Below are 27,355 nucleotides of genomic sequence, written 5' to 3' on the forward strand. Positions count from 1 at the left end.
ACGGGGAATATGTCAAACAGAGAACAACCCGACCAATTCAAACATAAAACAGTTAAAGGCCAACAATGGGTTTTCAATCTTAAATGAAACTAAAATGCAGATTTTTGGATTTTCTTATTTAATCAACTTTCCAAGATTGTAATAAGACTAATTACCACTGCGTTTGTACTTACTTGACCAATACGACGGTTTCACATGTGGAACAGGATCTGATTACCCTTCCGGAGCGCATGAAATCACCCCTGTTTTTTTTTTATGAGGATCGTGTTGCTCAGTATTTAGTTTTCTATGTTGTTTTTCATGTGCTGTTGTTTGTCTTTTCGTAATTTATTTGCTTTTGTTTGGCCTTGTCAGTGACAATTTAATTCTGACTTTTGTTTGGCCTTGTCAGTGACAATTTAATTCTGACTTTTGTTTGGCCTTGTCAGTGACAATTTAATTCTGACTTTTGTTTGGCCTTGTCAGTGACAATTTAATTCTGACTTATGAGTTTGAATATTCCTTTGAAATCTCGTTTTGCAAAGTACTTAAGATAATACCGTGTTTTCTTTTTCTACTTTTTCCATCTGCACTACAAATCTGTAGTATGAACAAAGAAAGTATTGTTGATGATTTTACAACTTAAAAAGTTGGTGACGAGATTTTGATTCTGTTCTTTAGAATGTTCAAAGAAATTGACCTTTGACTATGTTAATATTTCGTAACATAATGTATAACTGAACATCGAATGTCAAGGTTTCAAGAACTAAGAGCTTTGTTTTCAACCTCATCTTCGGAAAAAGAAAATGTGTATTTAAAAAAGTATATGTCTGCTAGTCCTTTTTTGTCAGCGTTGGATCATTCATTAAGGAGACTGAAAATGGAAGTTGAATTACAATGTCATATGATTAAAGAGTTAACTTTCAAATTGTACATTTGTCAAAACAGATACAAAAAAAGTGAAGTATGTCTTCTGTTGTTTATTATTCTCTGGTGTTTGCTCAACGTCTAATGGCAAATTGTTCTTGCATATTCATGACTTCATTAAATCCACAGGTGCTTGAGAACAGGATCCTGTATGAGCCCCATATAGTCCCTCCCCCTTTTTTTTTTTTTTTTTTTTTTTAATCATAAATCTCAGATTTTTCTATATATATCACTTATTTGTACCATATATATACTAATATACCATATATGGGGAGGGACTATATGGGGTTCGTACAGGATCCTGTCCTCAAGCACCTGTGATTAAATCGACAAAAAAGTCAATAAAGATAATACTTAGGTTCGGAAACATTTAAATGTTTCAACTTCAACAGGAAAAGTTGACCTGAGACCCTTTGGCTAAATTTTTGATGTTCATTTTTGGTCAAACAGGTCTTCAACATAAATAAGTAAAGTGTTTTTTTCTTCTTCTGTAAACTGGGTCAACCGGGATAATGAATTCACACTGTGGATGCCTCTGGAAATAAAAGGTATGTTGCAATCAGAGTTCATTTGTATTTTGTTTGTGTTTAGTTTTAGAGAATTTTGTTATGGGGGTTCTGCTATTTCTTTGTTTTACGGTATTTAGCTTTTTATCTTTCTGTTGTATGACTACCACTCTGATTAAATACATTATCTTGACCAGGTTTTGTGTTTTGTTTGTATTTAGTTTTTGATTTTTTATGGGGTCCTGTTATTTCTTTGTTTTAATTGGCTTTCTATCTTTCTGTTGTAAGACAACCATTCTGATTAAAAACATTATCTTGACCACGTTTTGCTAGAACCGAGTGTTTACAGAACATTGTAAGCAAAGCTTTGACAAAGTATCTGCATTTTAATTAGATTTTTAGACAACTTGCAATAGTTCAATACCTACGAGTATAACTGCTACGTGTAAGTACACAATCATCGCATAAAAATACAAACGTACTCAACTTGTGTGTTCGTCTGGTGCTTACTCTTGACTTACATCTAGAAATTGACAATGAAGGTCGGTTGAAAACAAAACTTCACGACAAAAGAGATGATTTCCATTTCTAAGTAGCAACATTCCGGAAGCACCTGCATACGGATAACAACATTCCGGAAGCACCTGCATACGGATTATATATCTCCCAATTGATACGATATTCCCGTGCTGGCATTTCCTATCATGATTTTCTTGATAGAGGGTTGTTGCTCACAAGGAAGCTATTAAACCAAGAGTTCCAAATGGTGAAGTTGAAATCATCCCTTCGTAAATTTTACGGACGCCATCACGAGTTGGTTGACCGTTATGGAATAACTGTTTCACAAATGATATCGGATATGTTCCTTACGTCGTACCTTCAATCCCCTTCCCTTTCATGAATGTGACTTACCGAATTAGACTATTTACCGGATTTGTTATAACATAAGCAACACGACGGCTGCCACATGGGGAGCAGGATCTGCTTACCCTTCCGGAACACCTGAGATCACCCCTAGTTTTTGGTGGCGTTCTTGTTACTTATTCTTTAGTTTTCTATGTTGTGTCATGTGTACTATTGTTTGTCTGTATGTCTCTTTCATTTTCAGCCATGGCGTTGTCAGTTTATTTTCGATTTATGAGTTTGACTGTCCCTCTGGTATCTTTCGTCCCTCTTTTACTCATTTTCATACAAATATTAATAAAAATATGATGAAAAATACAATTTGACAGTTTGTTATTTTGTAATGTATTTCAAGTCAGAACTGTTTAGTTTTGTTGCTTGTCAGAGCCATCTTTGTTTAATTGGAGTACACTGACGTTTATATTTTTTGCATTCTCAATATTATAAAATTTACACTTTTATGGTAGCTTTTAAGATTTTACATCACTTCAGTCGACAGGTGTGTTAGCATTTGATTAAACTGGTACATATATGTACACTAATCTGTATGGAGGACTTAATTGTCTTGTCGCGATACGTCTGAATAAAGGCCCACCTGACGTCACCCTTCGATTGGAACCAAATCTTGATCTCGCGTTAAAAGGTGAAGGTCTAGGCGGTTGTTTTCTCCTCAATGAAGAATCAACAAATGGTCTCGAATTTCTTGGATTATTCCCCCTCATAGGAGTATTCCTTAAACCTGGCCCTGGTCTTCTGATTGTCCGAGCATCAGTTTGACTCCAAAATCCAGCATGTCCAAAATTTCGAGATTGACGATTGTTCCAAGCTCTAAAACCATTATTTCTACGGTTCGTCCACTGTCCACGGTCATTTGTTCTACGGGGTGATGCGAGTCTGTTCTGGTCTATTTCTTCAACGGAAGATCTGGAATCATCGCTTGAAGATCTGAAGTCATTCGAATCTGTGAGTATAAAAAGATCCAAAGGCGGGCACTATAACAAAAGGGTATCAAAAATAATGTCTTTTTTTAAGAAAACTATATAGATAATTGAGTATGCCCAGATGGAAGATGTATGCCTCTTTCATTCTGGAAAACTTGTATAAGAATAATCGTTGAAGTAAGAGAACTAGTAAGCACATAGGTTATATTAGAGATATATAAATATAAGAAGATGTGGTATGAGTGCCAATGAGACAACTCTCCATCCAAGTCACAATTCACAATTTGTAAAAGTAAACCATATATGTCCATTTATTTTGGGGAACTAGTATTGGAACTAAGTTAAAAATATATTCCTCTTTAAGTCGAACTAGTATTGAGACTAATTAAAATATATATGTCCCTTAAAGTTGAACTATTATTTACACTAAAAAATATGAATATCCCTTTAGGATGGAGAACTATTCTTAGGACTAGATATACCACATTTGTTCCTTTTAAATTGGAGAACTAGTATTAGGACTAGGAAAATTGTAAGATATATATTAAGTTTTGGACTGGTATTGTGAAAATAATTGTATCAAAGTCGAGATAACATAGTCGTTACATAAGTGCCTCACTGTTTCGTTATGATTTCCTGTGTGTTCTGTTGTTGTAGGACGATTTTCGTTGTTGTTCTGCAGTTTGCATTTTGTGTCGACTATCATATATTGTTTGTTTGTTCGTTTCCCTGTGATGAGTGCTCTTGCATGTGTGTTAGTGTGTGTGTGTGTGTGTGTGTACTGTATTTATGTCGCTTACTTTTGTCATTTAAGCGATATTTTCTAACATTGCCATATAAGCGGGAGGTTTGGCTAGCCATAAAACTAGGTTAAACCCAACATTTTTTCATAAGATGTCCTGTACCAAGTCATGAATATGGCAGTTGTTATCAATAGTTCAATTCTATGTATGTTGGCGTTTGTTTTTGTTGCACGTCAGTATTTCTGTTGTTCCTTTGTTTTCCTCTAACAGTTGATGTGTTACCCTCGCTTATAGTTTGTAACACGGATTTGTTTTCTCTCAAACGATTTGTGACTTTTGAACAGTGGTATACTATTGTTGCATTTTTTAAAGTTAGAAAACTAGTATTACAACTAGGCGAAATCTACACGTTCCTTTTAAGTTAAAGAACCAGTATAAAGACTAAGTAAAGATCATACATTTTCTTTATGTTAATAAATAATAAAATGTTCTTTATGAAAATTGATAATTTGTTGTTTCTATTTTTGCACATTAATAACCTTCACAAAAGGTGTGTTTCATATTGAATTCAAAAATCTACACTGTATAATCACCTTGCGTTTTGACCAGTCCTAACACTAGGAAAACAATCACAAGCTTCATCTAGACAACTCTCATCGATCTATTCTTTTCAGTCTCAAAACAAACTAGTCTACAAACCAGATGCTCCGCAGGGCGCAGCTTTATACGACCGCAGAGGTTGAACCCTGAACGGCTGGGGCAAGTATGGACACAACATTCAAGCTGGATTCAGCTCTAAATTTGGATTGTGATTAAATAGTTGACACAGCATAGGTTTCTGACACAGAATGAATGTGGTCTACTGAACTTAAAATATTATTTTTGCCTTTGAGCAATCCACTATGCTGTTGAATATTAATCCTCTCAAAAAAATGTTTGAAGAAATTTCTTTTTATTTATGAAATCTGAAATGAGAAAAATTTAACCGCCCCCCATTTTTTTGCACATCCCCCTTTCCCTTTTTCCAAAACTGATCTCAATTCAAATTTCTAATGGAGTTTGCAACAATAACTACTCATTTAAATACATCATAAAATATTAAAATGTAAAATAAAGTGCTTGTTATCACTGAATGGTAAAGATTGTTTAAATTTATGAGTTGGTAGTCAAAGTGAATATACATTGTATATTGTATAAAACAATGATTTAAGTTGATTCAACTACTATTCTGGACAAAGAAAGATAAATCCAATTGAAAATTTATTGCTATTGAACAATATTGTGCAATTAGATATTTCTTGCTATTGTGCAATACTGTGCAATTGAAAATATTTGCTATTGCACAATACTGTGCAATTGAAGATTTCTTGCTATTGCACAATACTGTGCAATTGAAAATTTCTTGCTATTGCACAATACTCTGCAATTGAAGATTTCTTGCTATTGCTGAATACTGTGCAATTGAAAATTTCTTGCTATTGCACAATACTTAATATACTAATTTTGGATCCTGATTTGAACCAACTTGAAAACTGGGCCCATAATCAAAAATCTAAGTACATGTTTAGATTCAGCATATCAAAATAGCCCAAGAATTCAATTTTTGATAAAATCAAACTAAGTTTAATTTTGGACCCTTTGGACTTTAATGTAGACCAATTTGAAAACGGGACCAAAAATTAAGAATCTACATACACAGTTAGATTTGGCATATCAAAGAACCTCAAATATTCAATTTTTGATGAAATCAAACAAAGTTTAATTTTGGACCCCGATTTGGACCAACTTGAAAACTGGGCCAATAATCAAAAATCTAAGTACATTTTTAGATTCAGCATATCAAAATAGCCCAAGGATTCATTTTTTGTTAAAATCAAACGAAGTTTAATTTTGGACCCATTGGACCTTGATGTAGACCAATTAGAAAACGGGACCAAAAATTAAGAATCTACATACACAGTTAGATTCGGCATATCAAAGAACCCCAATTATTCATTTTTTTATGAAATCAAACACAGTTCAATTTTGGACCCTTTGGGCCCCTTATTCCTAAACTGTTGGGACCAAAACTCCCAAAATCAATCCAACCTTCCATTTGTGGTCATAAACCTTGTGTTTAAATTTCATTGATTTCTATTTACTTATACTAAAGTTATTGTGCAAAAACCAAGAATAATGCTTATTTTGACCCTTTTTTGGCCCCTAATTCCTAAACTGTTGGAACCAAAACTCCCAAAATCAATCCTAGCCTTCCTTTTGTGGTCATAAACCTTGTGTCAAAATTTCATAGATTTCTATTTTCTTAAACTAAAGTTATAGTGCGAAAACCAAGAAAATGCTTATTTGGGCCTTTTTTTTGCCCCTAATTCCTAAAATGTTGGGATCAAAACTCCCAAAATCAATCCCAACCTTCCTTTTGTGGTCATAAACCTTGTGTTAAAATTTCAGAGATTTCTATTCACTTTTACTAAAGTTAGAGTGCGAAAACTAAAAGTATTCGAACGACGACGACGCAGACGACGACGCCAACGTGATACCAATATACGACCAATAAATTTTCAATTTTTGCGGTCGTATAAACACATATATATGTCCAGACCATAAGATCATAAATCAATAAGTTATTATACAGATGAAACGAAAAAGTTAATAAAGCTACTGCTTATAAGTTGATAAAAAGATAAATTCAAATTTATATCTGTAGATGAACATAAACTGTCGACCAAATAAAACTCTAATGCTATGGACTTCATAGTCTTATCGGTAAGTGTCACCGGAAGGTATGGCACCAGATGGTACCACCCGCTTAGGAATATAACTCTAATGTTATATAAGCTAAAGTCCCCAAAGATAACATCTGCGCAGAAAAAAACCCGGATTATATGTGCTAAAAGGCTCGCGGATCGTAGGCGCAGAAATATAACGATCTGTCCATAAATTAAAGATACCAACCGCCTAGTCAGTAGCCAGTACGTAGTAAGGTAGTAGTATATTTTTAATGAAACATTCTTAATTGTGAATTTTCCGTTTTTTCTTCTTCATGTAAATGTATTTTTATTGAGAAAAAAACCAAACTCATCTGCAACATCTTCGGGCTGACCTTAGTTTGATTTACCTGTTTGATTTAATATAAACATATGGTGATGTGTTTTAAATGTCAGTGGCACAACTATCCGCCAGAGACCGAATTTCAAACGCAATCACATGAACAACTTCAAGCTACTGTGTGGCCTCTTTATCCAGCAACGACCAAAGAACGAGCAACTACAGATCACCTTTTTTGTGCTCCGCAGAGCGCAGCTTTATACGACCGCAGAGGTTGAACCCTGAACAGTTGGGGGCAATTATGGACACAACATTCAACCTTGATACAGATCTGAATTTGGGTGGTGATCAAATTTTTGACATAATATTAGTTTTTGACACAAAACAAATGTCAAGATCTTACAAATCTAATGCGCAATATTGTGCAATTAAAGATTTCTTCTTCAAACTTTTAAAAGATTTGGAATTTGAGAAATTTGGAAAAAAAAATTGAAAACTACTTCCACCCCTTTTTTTTGGCAATTAGTCCAAAACCTGACATTTCTTTATACAAGTAGTGTAATCTGAACATACCCAACGTTTCTGAACATACCCAACGTTGTATGTTAAATGATTTTGAATTACCTCCCTTACACTGCTTTTAAATTGTTTTAATTGTTCATTGACCAGAAAAACCTAGTTTTACCCCTTTTTTGGCCCTTTTGCCCCTAATTCAAAAACATTTTGAGCAATAACCCCCCAAAGTCAATACTAACCATCCCTTCATGGTATGGAAACTTGTGGTATAATTTCAGAGTGATTCATACACTTAAACACAAGTTATTGTTCGAAAACTACAAAAATGCTTATTTTGGGTCCCCTTTTGGCCCCTAATTCCTTAACTATTAAGACCATAATCCCCAAAATCAATCCCAACCTTTCTTTAGTGGTATTGAACCTTCTGGTCCATTCACTGAAACAAGTTATTGTCCGAAAACTAAATGTGTCTTCGGACGACGACGACGCATACGACAACATGATACCATTATACGACGCAAAATTTTTTTTAGCGGTCGTATAAAAACAAGAAGTTTATATTCACTTTTTAACTACCGTGTTTCGGGAGACAAGTTCGTAAAAGTTTTGTTTTTCACACAAAATTTGTTTTCGAAAAAACACATATTTGAAATTCCATATATAATTGTACATTCCAATGTAATCAACTATTTTGAATGATAAATATTTTGTCTAACATCATGATCTTACATGCCGTTCATTTTATTTACTTGAGTGAAAAAAGTAAAATATCGTATTGGATAAAGACAGTTTGCTAGTCACTAGATTGTTTAATATAATAATAATGATAATAATAGTGTAATCATTAAATTGAGAGATTTTGTATAAAAAAACCGGCATATGATCTATATAGAAAAGACTGACAACAAAAATCCACTAATGACTGTGATGTCACCAATTACGGAAGAAAAATGAGTAAAAAACCGACCCAACTCAAAAAAAAAAAAAAAAAAAAAAAACATTAAGAAAATTAAGTATTGATAGACTTACTCTGTAATTGCGATCTCCAATTTCTCCCGTCCACTAGATTCTAATAATGTTATACTGGGTTTAAATTGATATTCATATTGAACTGCTTTGATTGATGAACATTCATATGTTTATGTTCAAATACATGTAATGTTTTCGCAACTTTGATGAATAAATGTATTAAACCATATCTTCAAGTCTAGTCACATAAGTATAAATGCATATGAAACAATATCTGAAAAAGTATAATTTCCATGCGCACACTTTACCAGCAATTGTTTTTTTTATTCAGGCACCTTTTTGGAAAATTTTAAGTTACAGTATTAACTAGAGTATATAATGCACCAACTGCAACCAATTAAACATTCTTTTTAATATTTCTTCTAATAAAATATTATAATTCAAATGGTCAACCCCCCAAAAACCATGTTGTCCCCTGTTATTTTCTGGAAATTAAATCATTCAAAGAATATTTAAATTGGTTTGGTTTTGTTATAACTAAAGCATGCAAGAAAATTTTGCATTTTTAAGGGTGTTTTAAATGTTGTCCCCAGGGATAATTTCCCTCCTGTTACCACTTGTTTTTTTCTTCCTGTGGACATGTTTGAAAGACCAAAAATGTATTTCTAGTAATGCAATGTGAAGAGTATCATTTCCTGAATGTATGACTCCATATGTTTATGTGAATAGCAACCAGTATAAAAAATCTGAACTCCCCATAGATTAGAACTTGGAGAAAAATAATTTTGTTCTCTCCTGTTACAGCTTTTTGTGTACCTTCTGAGATTATTTCATTGTCAGCACTATACCAGTACATGTGTTTTTATAGTATCTTATCAAATTGACATGTAGATGGAAGTAAACTTATAAACAATTCAAGTAAATGAACAAAAAGTACTGCGTAATTCCTTTCTGTTACGTTCTGTCATGTTACCTGATTGAAAGTAACAGCATAACCATAATCAGTAACAGGAAGGATGTTCAAGACAATTTAACTGATGAATCAAAAAGTTAATCTACTATATGCCAACTATTTCATTTAATATAAGTTATCATCCCCATATTAAATAAATTTCAAAATAATATACAGTATATTGAATGAAAAAAATAGTTTTTTTTTGCTTTTGATAACAGCAGAGAACATTGTGCAATGTTAGTATAGTAGATAGTAACAGAAAGGAATTTATTTAGAATTTTGTATTACCTAGGCAGATTTTTCATCTTGCAAATACAAGGATAAATGACATTGTTTGCTGTTATCTTCAAATTGTGACCAATCTGAAATGATGTATTTTTCTTAAACAATAAAATAAAGCATTTTTTTTTAGAAAAAAATCCTTTCTGTTACCAAATTTGTCCTGTTACCGTTGTCCTGTTACTCAAGATACTTTCATGTTACCGACATATATTTTAGGATATTTCTAAACCTTTTGTATTGCAAATGCTAAAATCAATAATTGGCATTTGATAAACTATTGCAGGATATACTAGTAAACCACAAATAGTGTCTTAAACTTATTCCTTATTCCCATTAGAAACTTTTTAAAATTGATTCACTTTGGTAACAGGAAAGAACTGGATATTTTTTATACCATTTTTAAAATTGCCATTGTTACCACATTTAACAATTGTTTGAATTACAGACAACAGTTCCTAGATCCTCAATGTGTGTTCTTCGATTTGTGTTTTTAAAATACCGGGTCTAAAGATTTTTTTTTCTTTTTTCTTATTGCCGCCAAAAATTAGACTTTTTCAGATATTGTCTCATATACAATACATGTAAAGGCTATTTCATATAATGCATGCCTACACAAAAATGAGAATGTACTTAATATTTAGCTATAAACTCATCGCAGATACCAGGATTAAAAAAGTGTGCCCCAAGTGCTGACTATTGGACTGGGTAAACCTTCGGGAGGAAAACCTCATAGATACCATTTGTTTTAAATTTTTGCTTCGGATGCGCGTTTTGTTTAGAGCAATAAATGTGTTTTCACAACGTGTTCAAAATGATGTATATATTTTATTATAACAGGTTGCCTTCAAAAGAACCAAATTCATTGCCGCCAAAAACCAATAAGCAATTTCTCTTTGTCAATGTCTGGGGATTACTGACACTAAAAAAAATCTTGAACGTTCATATCAGTGGCGTAGCTAGGCTATTTTTAAGTGTACGCCCCAACCTCGGCGAGGGGTTTGGGAGCCACAATCTGACCCAGGTTATAACATCTTCTTGTAGTGGATTCGAGAGGGGGTGTCATTAAAAACTAATCCATAGCAAGTTGAACATACCTTTTTGATTACTTTTTTTTTTTTTTTTTTTTTTATCTTTTATGTTTATGTATGCATTGTTTTGATTTGAAATCTAATAGTCAATGGTGTTATAAAAAAATATCCAAACCAGTTACTTTAAAATATGTTTAAAAGGAACCGTGGGGTAATATATAGCAATTACTCGACTAAAACCCCTTTTTGTGCAAATTTCGTTAATGGATATGAATTGCTTAATTTGCATAGATGTTTAGGTGCATTATGAAAATTCGTAAAGGGTTCCATGGGACCGTGGTTCTCGCTAGATTACCGCTTCCGTCGAAAATTGATTCTTTTATCAGTCCATTACAGGATTTTAAATAATCAAACATTTTCTTCTAGAATTTTTTTTCTTGATCTGGAATATTAACTTCTACCCAAGTCTCATGACAATATCTGAAGGTTTTCAAAATTATCATGTAAAAAAATAATAATCACAGAGCGTCTGTTAACTGCTAAAGATAAGTCCGTATGTCAATTGAAAAATGAAAAAAAAATCTATTTTCAAAATTTTACTTCAGACATGAATCACAAAAAAGCTTCTGCCAAAGTTTCATTAAATTCGATGGAGAGTTGACAAAGTAATTGAAGTGTAACAAACTTCAACCACAGACTATCTACATGTACTTGTTAACTGCAAACAAAAATTCCTATTATCAGTTAAATACGGGGAAATTAAAAATGTAAGTTCATCATAATGGTCTGGATACTCTTTTGAGAATAACAAGCTTCTGTCTTACTTGTAAAATTTCATGCAGGTTTGACACAATAACAGATATTAGAAAAATCTTTTACCACATATTTAACCTAAATGTTGACGCCTCCGATTAAATCTAGGGTCTCTCTATATATATAGAGATTTCTTGTTTTCGTGTCATAAATGTAGGCGCGGCTAAAATTCAAAGCACATATCGAATCTCAGCTGAAAAGTAAAGTAAGAGGAAATCCCAGCAGATTCAGACTTTGACTGGCAAAAAATGAACGAATATCTAACGGTACCAATTGATCGAGAGAATTTTTTTTCCATTTTTTTCTGCAAATACAATGTACATGCTTTTGAAGTAAGATTAAAAAGACTGATCATGATGTGCTTTCAACCAGATTCTTTTTTAATACTGTATATTGAGATTAATTTTTTTTTTACCAAAAATCAAGTGTACGCCAGATCGTTTTGACGTAAACGTAGCTACGCGCCTGCAGATACATTTGTATTTTGATTCTAAATAAATAATTCAATGCTTTTATTATTTCGTGTATATTATTTAGCAAAATAAAGGTCTATTTAATCTATAGGTTTGATTTGTTTTTCCTTCTTTTTTCAAACTTTAAAGGATGATCCTATAAAGCATTTCCATAAAAGAACAGATTTTAAGATTGACATGCATATACGGTTTATAAGGAAGCAGCATTTATTAAGATGCTTTAATTTACTCTTATTGACCACACATAGACAATATGTTATAGTTATTGACCAAGCAAGTCGGTATATTTAGACAATATACGTATAGTGTCTTGAAATATGAAATTTATTTGTATGAGGCTTAGAAACGGGAAAATGCGAGGTTCTACCGAGCATTTTCCCGTTTCGTGCCGAATACAAATAAATTTCATATTTCAAGACACTATACGTATATTGTTTTTATACTGAAATCGGGGGGAAAAATGAAAAATGAAAAAAACATGTAACAGAAATTGTTAAAAAAGAATTTCCCTCTTGAGGTACCATTTTGGGGTATTTCCCTATGAGCGTAGTCCAGGTGGTAAGACATTGGCGTATTTTAAAAGGAATTAGAAAGGGAAAATGAACTAAATTAATAACATTTGATAAACATGATATATAAATAACCAATTTGAAGACATAAAAGTTTACATTGAAAAAAGTTTGACCATCGTTACTTTACGTTGTCATGGTCGTGACGTGATGTTGTTGATGAAATACAATAAGGAGGCGGGGCTTATAGGTCAGTTGGGGTCATTGACGTATAAAGCTAACGTTTATACGTATAGCTTTATCTGTACAGTAAACTAGCTGATTGCAGTATAAAGAATTTAATCTGCACAGCTCAGGTGACCATTATTAACCCGAACGACGTAGGAGTTCGTGTTAAAGGGTCATCCTGAGCGCGTGCAGATTAAATTCTATATACCGATTTGATTGGCCAATAACTGTTTTAACACATGACGTCATTAATTTACGTGAACGTTTTAGATGTGGACGATGTTCCGCAATCCACGAATCCTGAGAATGTTTATTGTAGGGTAAAGAAAGGGGGAAATACGACTTTCATTGGTAAGTTTCAAATTGATAACTTTTTGGGGGGTTTAGAATTATTGTAAAATTGCGATTTAATGGTAGACTTTTTTTTAATGTTTCTGTTAAATCTATTCCCATGTTTTATTTAATATGTGACGTTTAAGACTTTGTCAAATTGAGTACTTTCAAATCGTTGTATGAAAAAAATCATAACCGAAAGGGTAATTGAGTTTAGATTAATATCTTTTGAATTTCTTTCCATCAATGATATGCTTTAATAGAGAAAGATAAACCGAGGAAGATGTTATATTACCTTAATTTTAAATGTTGAATAAACGGAAAACACGTGTTTCTTTCCAATGTTTTACTCCCCCCTCCCCCAAATTTCTTTGTATCTACTGTATTAATTTTTAAGACACGTCCATCTAAATGAAGTCTGATTGGTCTCCAGCTAATCTCCCTGTTTTAAAACAAACTTAAATATGACCCCTTTAAATTCGATCCAAAAATATGGGGAATAGATATTCAAAAAGTCGTTATAAATTCCATTGAGTCTAAAACTAATCCAAATCAGATTTCTTTTATTCGGATATTCTTAGATACATTTCTGTTTTGGCAGAAATTACCAAAAATTGTTGCAACAATCTTTCTAACTTTGAAACACTGATTTAGATTTACGTTGTACACAAAATTTAATAAAATAGTTTAAGTCCCAGCTTAGATAAAAAAAACATAAAGGAATGAGAAACCTTTCTTTTTCGTATTTTGAAACTACGATGTGTGTACGAAGTTCAACTTTGTCGTAATTTCAAGGCAGATGGCGGATTCGGGGGTGGGGGCGAATAGGTCGTTAACCCTTGGGTTAAACAAAGTATCGTTTTTTAGCTTAAAATCGTCAATATTGTCTTTAGTCTCGCTACACTCGGTGGTATTTTTTTTAATTTGATAGAATAACGCCCCTTTCAAAATCCAGGAACCGGCCCTAAAGGTAAAAATAGATTTGAACTGTGCAGTATATATCTGAGGTAGTTAATGCACACCTTTGCTGTGCATTATCCAGATTAAAGTACAGTAAGAACAAAGAGATTTTAGGCTTGCCATGTGTTAAATATAGATGATACATTAAAAATAATTATCAAAGTTTATAAATTTAATTTTGAACGCCAGACGCGTTTGAAAGCATTCAAAGCTAAATATTTCGTTGGCTTTGTCTGATACAGCAAAGGTTCGGTACTTATACATGTTCGTATTTCAAATGTTTGGCTTTGAGCGTTCCTGATGAAGGTAAATCCAGAAAAAGCGCTTCGGACGCAAGAAATTATAAAACGTGTTGTTCTCAATATTTTATTGTCATTTCCTTGACATAGAAAATTCGTTTTTTTTTTGAAATGTTGAAAGTTTGTGTAACTTAATTTCTAAGTATGACTATATAAATGTTAAGTCATATAAACTCAGACGTGATGAATACGTGGCTGGTAATACCTCCATCGGTGATTATATCTCCTCTAGCAGTGTTGATTACAAAAGTAAATGAGTGTGTAGTTTTTCAACCCATGGATTTTCTTTAATAAAAAAATATCAATAGCAGCATAACCTCTTTGTCAAAACATTACAGAAGAACAAGTTGGTGCAAATTTCATGTACATGTATATCAAAAAGTATATGTCTGCTTTATGTTAGTGTGTACAGACTGACTTTTTTGTGGATTACATCATTCTGTTGTATTACTAACAAAGTCTCTCCCCTCATCCTTGTTAGATGATGCTGATTTGTATGATTCATCAGAGTTATGCTCATCAGTCTTTTCTGGATTCTCTACTTGTGTAGTCACTAGGTTATGAATTGGGCTTTTAACATTAGTATGGTCTGGGTCTACTGGTGGTCCAACCGGAGAAGGATGTAGAATTAGTCCTCCTTGTTCTGGTTGTGGCATTCCCATGTGACCCAGATGTTGATATGGATTAATTGGTCCTATTGGCATATATTGTGGTCCTTCGTGAGGTTGTGGATGCTGTCCACCTTTTGTAGGATATTGATTTCCATCATCTTGTGGATAGGGATAGTTTGGATGGACTGGTAATCCATGATAACCTTGAACGAACTGTGGATAATAAGGATAAGGCTGAACTGCGGGACCTGGAACATCATCTGGACCTTTTTTCTCACTTAGATTTTGTTCATTGGGTCCATAAAATTGATATGGCCAATCCCCAGGTGGCATGTCGGCTCCAGGTGGCATGCATTCTACAGGTGGCATGTATCCTCCAAGTTCATGTTGATTGAATTCTCCTGGCACTTGTGGATTGTGGACTTCTTCTGGTTGGTTTGTTGCTCCTGTTATGTCAAAAGAGTCCCCTGAACTTTCTTCCTGTTAAATAAAATTATGTTGATATAAATACATTGATAAATTTATTGTGTACCTGTGAGTACAATCGGATATATGAAAAAAAATTACAATATGCACTGCCCAGCGTAGATCAGCGTATCCCTTTAATTAAGCAGTACAACCTGTTTGGTATTTTCATATCTATTCCGTTCTGATTGATATATTCGTATAACTTAATTAATAGTGCATTTAATTTTGCAATGTTTATTATGTATCATTATTTAATAAATACAATTTGAAAATATTATTTTTTCATATTCTTCACTCGTTCTACACAAAATCCCCATATTATCGATAATTTTCGTGATTATGACCCGTGTATAAAGCATATTAATCCGAATACACCGTAAGTGGTGCGCCTGTCAGCAACCCTGTGATTATTACCCGTTTATTATCTATAAAGCATATTAATCCTGAATACACCGTTTGGTGGTGCGCCTTTCAGATGCGGAACGTACAGATAAGGTAATCGGTAACAGGTGAATATACTATTGGTATCGGTATCGGACTCGAACCCGGAACTTCTTAATTATTGGCAATATTAATAACGTGGAAAACAAAAGGGCCTGGAGTGGTGTAATTTTTAATCTACACCTTTGTACTATATTAGTAATATATACAGTTGACGTCGTTTTTACGTGATGACGGCTGACAAATTGGACCTCGTAATTTTGGTATTATAGATTTCACATTTCATTCCCGATTCGATGGCATTTTATTAGAAAACCGGATGTGGGTACGCGCAGCCTAGAACGGCAATTTGACTATTCGTACCCGCAGACACTGCCTTCTTTATATGCTCTACTGTAAAATCCCTACCTGCTTAGGGATTTGGACAAACAAAAAAAACTTTACAATAAATACAACAGGGAGCTAGGTCCTCCAGGACGAATTAAGGTCTGGAAATTTGAAAATGCCATGCACAGGGATTATTGGATAGGAGCAAAATTTTGCCTTTCAGTAGACCAACTACGAACTCCCCAAAGAGTGGCATTCTCTCTACAACTAGGCATCGGATTTAATGTCCCCATTCTGACCTGACGTGACTGCGTATTTATACAGCCTGCACAGCCAAAAGGACAACCAACATTGGCAAGTCGGGTGAAGGCAAAGTGGAAAGCTAGTTGAAAACTAATAACAACTAATTAAAGTAAAACACTCATGTGTCTAAGTTGAGGTTCATTCAAGTTTTTGTTGATAGAAGTGAAATGATCTGAACCAACTAAAGTTCTAGTTTATAGATTCTATATAAGGTAAAATCATAATAACATCCATTTCTATCCAATATTTCATTCACTAAGAACCACAGGCGCTTGGGTCTATGATACTGATTTTTTTTTAAAATAAAATATTCAATTTTCTATATTTATAATACATAACTATCACTTCTGTGCATGTCTCATAGACCCAAGCGCCTGTGCTAAGAACGAGAGATTAGTGTACACATGACATTCGATAATCAAAGAGTATTTTAACCACTGGCCTTCATCTACAGATAACGTTGTTTATCATTTTTTTAATAAAAAAAAATATTTGTGAAAAATTATGTGCCTATTTAAGTGCCTAACGGCAGCTACGCCCCTGTCTGGGTAAACTGATTAGGGTGCATTCAGACTAAAAATCATTATACAAATTGATACTTCAAACTGAATATCTTTATCATATGATTAATATTAATCATTTTACTACATGTATTAAAATGTGTTGTAATTAAAACAAGATGTCTGGAGTACATCATTGAAATAGTAACACAATGACACAGAAAAAATTTAAGGTTTTTAGCAATAGTCAGATTGTTGTCTCATTTGTCATTTCTTTTGATTTGACTCGGAATGTTTTTGTGATGTTCTTGTTGCTCAATCTTTATTTCTTCAAGTGTTTTGTGGACTATTGTGTGCCTATTCCTCTGTTCTTTTTTCATGCTGTTGTCTGTTTTATTTGAAAGCTCCCTTTTACCCTTTTCTTTCTAATACTAGACACTTGTTTAAGGACTCATAGATACCAATATCCCAAGCAACTGACAGATCATATTAATAGCTGGAAACTAAATTTTATTTTCCCCAACATTCAAGTACCTTTAATTTGACATTGAAAAAGTATCTAGATGCTCCGCAGGGTGCAGCTTTATACGACCGCAGAGGTTGAACCAAAAATTAAGAATCATACACAGTTAGATTTGGCGTATCAAAGAACCCAAATTATTCAATTTTTGATGAAATCAAACAAAGTTTAATTTTGGACCCTTTGGGCCCCTAATTCCTACTAAAGTTATGGTGCAAAAATCAAGAAAAATGCTTATTTGGGCCCCTTTTTGGCCCCTAATTCCTAAACTGTTGGGATGCAAACTCCTAAAATCAATCCCAACCTTCCTTTTGTGTTCATAAACCTTGTGTTTAAATTTCATAGATTTCTATTTACTTATACTAAATTTATTGTGCGAAAACCGAGAAAAATGCTTATTTGGGCCCTTTTTTGGCCCCTAATTCCTAAACTGTTGGGACCCAAACTCCCAAAATCAATCCCAACCTTCCTTTTGTGGTCATAAACCTTGTTTAAATTTCATAGATTTCTATTTACTTAAACTAAAGTTATAGTGCGAAAACCAATGCGTCTTCGGACGACGATAACGATGACAACACCAACGTCATACCAATAAACGACTCCAAACATTTTTTTGCAGTCGTATAAAAAAAATGATTTATACCTGCGTGCCCCCTTAATCAAGTTCAGAAATTTTTGGAATAACAGCTGTATTAATTGCTGTTCCAAGCTCCTACCCCAATCCAGTCATGTGGAATATCACATGGTCTGTTGCAGTGATGTATCATAAGATCATAGTTATCTTCAACCTTTTTTCTTTTCTGTTTAGCACATTTATCAGCATCTGTAAGGAAAAATAATAAATGAGGATCATGAAATTTCTGATGAATTTCAGATATATCTAAGGACAGGAATTTAAATTTTATATTGAAATCACTTCACAAATGCTGAAAGCAATTAAAGTCAATTAGGGTTAGTAAATCATTTTGTATAGAATACCCTGACTTTCAATGTGGCATTACAATGTAATGAGCTATACTTGTTTCTAAAAGCTGTATCAAAAGTAGTTTGTCCAAATGAGTAACTGATTCATGACTTTTCCATGACTATTGCAGACATCAATTCAAAAGTATGAGGCCATTATTTTTTTCTATACAACATAGAACTGAATAAGACTGAAGACAAGTGGGTACATTGTATGGATAAAAGTACATGTATTATTCTCCAAAAAATGAAAATTGGTGTCTTTGATGAAAACCATTATAATAATACACTAAGATCTATATAAATCTTTTTTTGAATGCCTCTGAATATGATTGTTTCTTCTCATTATGAAATAAATGGGGAATGTGTCCATGGGACACAGATAATTCCCCCGCTTGCATATCATATTAAGTTATAAAGAGATATACCTGAAGAACAATAAAAGTGACCCTACCCAAATTTGAACTTGATCTTAGTTTTGTATATAAGATTCATAAAATTTGGTTGATGCAAACTTAAGTTAGAAAACGTTAACAAACAATTGCAGCATTTTTTTAAATTGTGACATGGCATAACTCTAGAAGCCCCCAAAATTTAATCTTGATTTGCATTGTGTAGTAATAAGCATTATGGATAAGTTTCATTGCATTTGGTTAAAGCAAACTAAAGTAAGAGAACAGAAATGAAAAATTCAGCATTTTTTTTCATTTGTAAAGGGGCATTACTATAGAACAGTAAAAGTAACACCCCAAAATTCGAACTTAATCTGTATTTTGAGGTAATAAGCATTTTGAATAAGTTTCATAGCATTTGGTTAAGGCAAACAAAGTACAGTAAGAGAACGGAAACAAAATATTCAGCAATTTGTATGTTTGTAAAGGGGCATAACTCTAGAACGGTTAAAGTGGCGCCACTTAAATTCAAACTTGATTTGATCTTGATCAACATTTGGTTGAGGCAAACTGAAGTTAAATAACAGAAATCAACTTTGGAACGTACGGATGGATTTTATACAAATTAACAAACTGGTAACTTTTTCTTAATAATTAAGTATAATTAAACGCTAGAGAGCAATCAGTGATGTAATTTCATTAGTGGTGAAGGCTGGCAGGCCTGAATTCAGTGGGACTTACATTGTAACTATATCAATAAGTGGTGCGAGATGACAGCCTTTATTCACTCACATTAAACTCCTGTTGACAAGTGGGGCTATTGGTAGGCCTTTATTCATCTGGATTAAACTGTTTTAATTAGAGGGGCAAGTAAGATAACTTGAGTGGGGTGTGTTAGTAGAAAGTGGGGCAAGTTGCAAAATGCAGTAGAAAGTTTGGGTGAGTTGGTATAAGGTAATTTGCCAATTGGAGAGAGTTCTTCTCCTTCTTTAAGTTTTCCAGTTTTCCATTTGAATAAAGATGATTAATAACTGGTGCATACATGTATGTGGCCTATTTATTTAAAACTAGTTAATAATTTAATTATATACAAAACAGTGCAGAGAACAGATGTAGTGATTAAAAAACAATGTACAGGAGTTGAAGCTTTTTAAATGATAGTGGAGAGAAACAGTTCAAGATAATAGTTCTAGTTTTTCCAAGTATTCAAGTCATATGTTGCATCTTTCCAAAATAGCATTCAGGGCACTATTAAATGTCTTTGATTTTTATTTATATATATATGTTATATTAAAGTACAAAGATAAATTCTTTTCAGAGACATTGAATGCCTGGATAAGGCATGTCTAGTTCTGTCAATGCTAGGTCAAAACTAGTCCAAATAATTATTATTATGGTGTATTGAAAGGCTATTCACCACACAAAACAATATACGTATCCCTTCAAGAGGTCAAAACTATTTGGACTAGGTCATTACAGGAAAAGTGAAAGTATAAAAAGTTTACTGAAAGTATATAAGGCCAACCTTAAAAATATGTTTGTTTGCAGTTTTCCGACTGTACTTTCAGACTGAAGGGTCGGTAGGTAGGAAAAATATTTTATTTTATCAGCCAAAATACAGTTTATACAAGCAGTTACACTAAACCAAGTTTCTTGTGAAGAAAAAAAAAAAACATTTTAAAACAACAAACACTGGACATGCTGAAAACCAACATCAAATGAACAGGCATTTTTAGATAAAAAAACTTTTTTATCAAAACTGAAACTTTAACATAGTGAGTGTCATTATCCAATTTATGACATAAAATATGGTATAATTATTATATACTGGAACACTTATAAACAAGGAATGTCATTATGACTTGAACTGTTAAAGAAATATATTCAGACATGTATGCTTTTTGACTAGAATGTTTTCATGAGTAGAGTATTTTCATCAGAAAAATGTTATATTATAGATTTATAAGACAATTATTAAAGAGTGTATTTTTAATAAAAAAAATAATAACCATTGAATCTTCCTCAATTGAAAAAAAGGCAACTTGAAAAAAAAAAGTATTAAGATATCCGACTGTTTTCATATTTCTAACAATATTTAATTATATGTTATAAGGTTATATTTTTGCCAGGCTTTAATGAAAACCAAAGAAATCTAAAGTTTGGGGTGAAATCCATAGCACCCCATTAAAAGTAAATGATATACATGTACTGAAATGTTTTTAATGTATACAAAAATTAGCAGCATAGCTCCTAAGGACATGTTTTAATTGAATTCACACAGGCCACACAGTTTGGGTATATTCAATATTGTAAGAAAGAGAATAATTGCAATGAGTGGGGCAGCCCCCCTTATCCTAAAGGAGCATACTCATTGCAATCGAAGATTTAATATAGAGAGAGTATATTTATTTTTCAAGCTAACCATTCATTTTCTCTTCATCTTTGTGTAGTTAGGGTTGCTTCTTATTGATTTGGCATGATCTATATCCATTAACATTTCAAATGAGCCCTTCCTCCGTACAGGCGTGTTTACAGATATTCATGAAGATTTAAGTCACGGAGGAGTGGTTTCTGAGATCTTTGTCGTCTTCACAACGATTTGAAGAAAATATGCCATACTTCAAGCTGCTGTCGAATTATTTAACTACTGAAATTGGTTCCATAAACTTAGTCAGGCTCCACAGATTCTGAACCCGATTTGTTTGAGACAAAAATTATGGTTATCGTGTCAGTTATGAATATCCGCTGCATCATCGTCAATGATATCATCACACATCATTACATGTGCCTTAATCTGTATAAACAGTTTACTAATAAACTTTTTTGTTTGTTATTTGTCTTAAAATTGACACAAGACGACAGCGTAAAGTACTCCTCCGTGACTTCATGGATACCTGTAAACAATTTCCATGTGCTTTATCATTAAATGGTCACATGAACGCTTGACGGGAAGCTAAGAAAAACGGAACTTGAAATGCGTAATTGACCCAGACTTTAAATCATTTCCGGAAAGGACCCAAAGTTCCGGATCGCGTCAATAGAGGTATTAAAAAAAAATTCTTCAAATTTAAAGCAATAAAATTTTCACAGTCGGGAGGATTTTTAAGGGTCGGTCGGTAAACTGCAAACAAACAATATTTTAATTTAAGCCTAAGGTTTGTCACTAACCGACATAGAAACACATCAAGTGTTAGTGACATGATTGATCACCTAAAATGAAGAGACCTAGCATACAGAAGAACTGATGCACGCCTTGTCATGTTCTATAAAATTTCATACCACCTCATCGCCATCACAAAAACAGACAGACTTATACTGTAGGATTTAATAATGTCGTCCATGAAAAAATGTCCACCGAACACATTTTGACAATATTTACTTATTTAAATGTGTCCTGGACACAATTTCCTATGAAAACATGTCCTCAGGTATGAAAAAGTGTCCATGAACATGGACATTATTCACTACCATAATATTGTCCAGGTGGACATTTTTTTCACAGGACATTGTGTCCGCCAGGGCATTTTTTAATATGATTAAAGTATTAAATGATATCCATTTCCTTTTGTTATTACTGGACGCATTTTAACTTTAATTACGAACTTGAATTAGTTCATTTTGTAATTGTTACTTTGACATAAAAATTGTCTCATTGGCACTCATACCGTCCTTATCTTCATATCTATATTTTTTAATATAATTATATACATGCTAGATGCTGTTCCATTTTATTTTCCTTTGAGGACACAATTAAATAACATTCACTAAGAAAATTTGATCTGCAGATGGACCATATTTCATAATTGTTGCTGTAAAATGCTGTCCACTTAGGAGACAATATTTCATGGCAATGGACATTATCTATTTTCTATTGCCTTCTTATCTGACATAATAAATATTATAAAGTTCCTCATATTTGATTTTACACTTCCTTCTTATTGTTATTCTTTCATTGTCATTACCATTTGCTGGGAATTTCTTAGAACTAAAATTTCTCTATATTCACTTCCATCCATTATTTATTTGTTTACATTTGTATATTGATCAATTTCTCATCAATCCTTCATATTTTAATTAAAATTCAAGTATAATTAAACTTTGTAATGACCTTTGTATTACTTCCCTTGGAGGACACAATTTAATAGCAACTATGAAAATGTGTCCTGTGAGTGGACACTATTTCGTATTGTTAGCAGTACAAATCTGTCCTTTTGAGGAACACTATTCCATGGCAATGGACATTATTAAATACCAAATTTCAATGAAAAAAGTGTCCAATGTGGACACTTTTTCATAGGACACTATTATGTCTTACAATACAACCGCTCAGACAGTCCCGGAACTATTGCACGCATTCTCATATCAGATTCCATCCTGCAAAACACAGATACCCCAACAATCTTTCTTTCCAAGAACAATTAAAAACTGGAACAGCCTTCCTTTGAGTATTGTTATGAGCAACTCTATAGAGTCGTTCAAAACAGCCATATCAACCCACACCTACAGTCAGTAAATTCATCATGTGTAAATAGTTTTTTATCTTAATATATAAATAATTTAAAAAAAATATGCACTACCACTATGTAAAAATGTTATAATCAATTTTAAAAAAAAATCATAAAATGTTAAACTTTTCACTGTATATAACTTTACGTCTCCACAAAGCAATGCGCATTACAAGTGACATAAACTTCAACGTGTTGAAGGCGGTGACTAAAAAGTAGAAGTAGAAGTAGAAGTATTATAAATGTCAACCTCCTTGTATTCATCAAGATATCATACATTAGGTACATTTAGGGGGGGGGGGGGGGGGGGCAAGGGGGGTTCCAATAACAGCAAAACAGTAAATTGATTTGGCTTAAAACAGATAACAAGGAATTGAAAAGGGACAATAACAGATAACAGTAAATGAAATCTTAAAATCAGTCCGGTCCAGAACCAATACAGTAGTCAGTAGATCTTATTATGGCACCCTAAACGGAGTTTGGGTGGCATATTGTTATTCTACGTTTCTTTTTTTTCTTATTATTATTATTTATCTTCTTGCAACAAATTTTGTCCAGGTGATTTCTCGAAATCCAATGGACCAATGTTGATGGAACTCTACTATAGTAAGGACCCCCACGTGCAGAGTTGCAGCAAGCTTGGAATGGTTCAAGATGGCTACCGTTTCCATGGAAACAGAACAAATGTAAAAAAATCCAGTTTTTTGTTTTGGTGAACTGTTTGGATATGCTTGAACTCAGAATCATTATATTTTAATACAATGTAGGTGCCCACTATATACAGGTGTTGGATGATTTTGGCACTCATTGGAACTACTATGTTGCCATGGGAACAACACCAAAAATTTAAAAATTCTCAAAATGCTCCAAACTTCAGGAAACTTCAGAGTAATGATGAGCAACATTGGAAGATGTGGAATTTGGCGTTGGAATTTCCAAAATAGCTGTTGTTACCATGGAAACAATGCAAAAAGGTCAAAACTTTGAATTTTCACAGAACATTCCAGAACATCAATGTTAAATTTATTCTAGAGGCATAAAATGGTATATGATTATGGAGGGAAACAATTGCAGCGGGGGTTTGACTTAGGAATATTCAAAATGGCCGCCGTTACCATGGAAACAGCAAAAATATGAAAAACTTCAAAATGCTTTAAATCTAATGAAACTTATAACAAATGTTGCCTAGCTTATGTAGAATTGACTTTTGAGTTTGGTATTTTCAAAATGGCCGCCGTTACCATAGAAACAGCAAAAATATCCAAAATTTCAAAATGCTTCAAACTTAATGAAACTTGCAAAAATGTCACTAGACATCTGTAGATGCAGTATTTGACTTTGGAATTTTCAAACTGGCTGACGCTCACCTGGCAATGGGGGAAGGGTGCCATCCGTTATTGCTAGCAATTACAAATCTAGTTATATAACTGCTTGTATGGATCTGGTTAGGCTTTAACAGAGACATATATCATGTATATATATTCACTTATTTAAAGGATATTTTATCGAGAAATTAAATTTTTGAAGCTGTTAAAGACACATCTTTAAATGTAGCAACAGTTTCTGAGCTTCACTTTTCACTATGTGAACCAGTTAAAAAGCTTTTGAAAATTTATAGTCAGGGTTCTCTTTCATGTAAAAACAAAGTAAAGGAGTACAACTTCTAAATATGAATGCTAAAAGCAAAAGATGTTGTGTAATTCCCAAAGGCAATATTTCACTCACATGCTCAAACAAATGATACATTTGTACATACATGTATATATATACTATTTTTGTATTTTGTAAATAAGTATAAAAGGAGATGTATGATTGCCAATGAGACAACTCTCAAAAGGAGACAAAAAGACAAAGAAATTAACAACTATAGCTCATCATACCACCTTCCACTATGAGCAAACCAAAACTGCATAGTCAGATATAAAAGGCCTTGAAATGACAAACGAAAAACAATTCAAACGAGAAATTTAACAGCGGCAAGCCCGATTTATCTGCAAAATAATAAACGAAAACAACCACTGAATTACAGGCTCCTGACTTGGGACAGGCACATACAGAATGTGGCGGGGTTAAACATGTCAGTTGGTGCCTAACCTTGGACAGTGGTGTAACAGTACAGCATAACGTTTATTGTTTGGTCATTGAATTAAAATTATATACAGTGTATCAATGCTTTTTTTTTATAACAAAATCCATATGATAAGTTATTGTAATAGTTATAAGTTAATTTTAGTCAAATTTCATACAAATTTCTATTTTTACAAATTATAATTTGTACAAAAAATGTGTACAAAGTCAAAATACAAATTATTATTTGTAAGAGAAATGTGTACAAAGTTAAAATACAAATTATAGTTTGAAAGAAAAATGTGTACAAAGTCAAAAAACAAACTATAATTTGTTCCTATTTTTTGTACAAATATATATTTTGTACAACATTATACAGACAATGGAATTTATTACAAAGAATAATAATCATGTATATTGGAATGGTCCTGGACCCGACTGTTTTTATGTCAAGTTGTTTATACTGGAATTCTTCTGCAAATATGTGACCTCCATATCATCAGTGGAAAGACCCCAATAGTGGTAATAAGAAGATGTGGTATGAGTGCCAATGAGACAACTCTCCATCCAAATCACAATGTTTAATGTTCTTCAATCTGTCTGTATCTGTATTTCCCACTTCTGTAATTAGGATGGGTACGTCACAGATTCCTTTCGGCTATTATGTGACGGGTTGGTCTGCGCACAATTAGTCGCGCTTGCTGAGGAGTGCTGATTTAAACTCCTCGGTAGTAGTGGCGCACACTACTGAGTCCTCCAGATGGTTCCAGTTTATTGCAGTGCGCACAAAAATAGAGTTCTTGTACTGTTCTGTCTTACTAGTTGGAACTATGACCGCACGTTTGTTGTTACGGACTTGGTGGTCTATAATGTTTTTTGTTACAAAGTTATTATATGATGTTGCTTTGATTTGTCTCTTTGGTCTATGAAATTGGATTAAATCGTCGGGAGGAAGCGCTGGTATCTTCCCCTCAACCACTTTGAAAAAGAAGATCAGTCGTTGTTGTTTTTCTATTTAAGATTCAATTTGGCTGTCAAAATGCTAACATTCCAATTTTCAATAACAGAATAACAGATAACAAAGAATTAAATTACCCCATAACAGCATAACATTTAACCCCTTGCCCCCCCCCCCCCCCCATTTATAGGCAGTGTGATTTTACAAGATATATATATATAATTAAATATTATATCTTACTTGAACTTATACTGCGTTTTAGAGAAATTAAAATAACTATTGATTACCTTCCTCAGAAGCAAACAGTAACAACCAATGAATTGTTGGATCGTCCTCATTTGGTGACGGACTTTTAATCGTACAAATTTGTTTGGCCGATGGAAAATATTTTCTCATATCATCCTGATTTAATTTTTCATTCGGTTCTTCAATATGTACACATCTTTTGGTTAAAGAAGATCGTTCCATCTTTCTTCCCTCTGAAAATGTTAAGGTTACAAGAGCGCAATTATTTGTTTACATTTTACCTGGCAAGTTTCGGTACGGACTAGTTCCACACCAGTTTAGCCGGAAAGAAACATCAGTATGTTGATGGTTTTCTGAAACTTAAAAAGAAGTCGCACTGACGGAACAGATCCCAGCTTTTTCCCGGTATTTACTTTTGAGAGTCTCACTAATTAGCGACAAGAAGCGTCAATAAGCGTCATGAAGAATAATTTTAGCGACAAGAAGCGACAAGAAAACATTTTTTATTTATTAATGACAATCTTGAGTTTTCAACAGGTGTTCACTATTTACAATGATTGTATATTCTGGCTCGTGTAATTGTATAGTCTGACGGTCGGGTGTACAAAGTTGAAGGTGTTAATTAGATGTTATTGTACGTAGCAA

General features: G+C 33.2%; 1 protein-coding gene across 1 annotated transcript; it reads right to left on the bottom strand.

Annotated features, from left to right (window-relative positions):
* Window positions 1-14,460: 14,460 nt before the first annotated feature.
* On the bottom strand, window positions 14,461-27,111 carry LOC134716059 (collagen alpha-1(XI) chain-like). Its single transcript, XM_063578784.1, has 3 exons — window positions 26,752-27,111; window positions 18,296-18,402; window positions 14,461-15,500 (listed from the first exon to the last, which is right to left on the bottom strand). The coding sequence occupies exons 1-3, from the start codon at window positions 26,930-26,932 to the stop codon at window positions 14,844-14,846; spliced, it is 945 nt and encodes a 314-aa protein (XP_063434854.1). The 5' UTR covers window positions 26,933-27,111; the 3' UTR covers window positions 14,461-14,843.
* Between the last annotated feature and the right edge of the window lie 244 nt (window positions 27,112-27,355).

This window comes from Mytilus trossulus, chromosome 4, assembly GCF_036588685.1.
Source record: "Mytilus trossulus isolate FHL-02 chromosome 4, PNRI_Mtr1.1.1.hap1, whole genome shotgun sequence".
Classification (NCBI taxonomy): domain Eukaryota; kingdom Metazoa; phylum Mollusca; class Bivalvia; order Mytilida; family Mytilidae; genus Mytilus; species Mytilus trossulus.

Bases quoted from the DNA above. Each gene is read 5' to 3' on its own strand.
- LOC134716059 (XM_063578784.1), bottom strand. From the start codon at position 26,932: ATGGAACGATCTTCTTTAACCAAAAGATGTGTACATATTGAAGAACCG. The intron at 18,403-26,751 runs GTAATCAATAGT...TTTTCCTTACAG, and splicing joins ACTGTTTGCTTCTGAGGAAG to ATGCTGATAAATGTGCTAAA. The intron at 15,501-18,295 runs GTAGGAGCTTGG...TTTATTTAACAG, and splicing joins TTCCACATGACTGGATTGGG to GAAGAAAGTTCAGGGGACTC.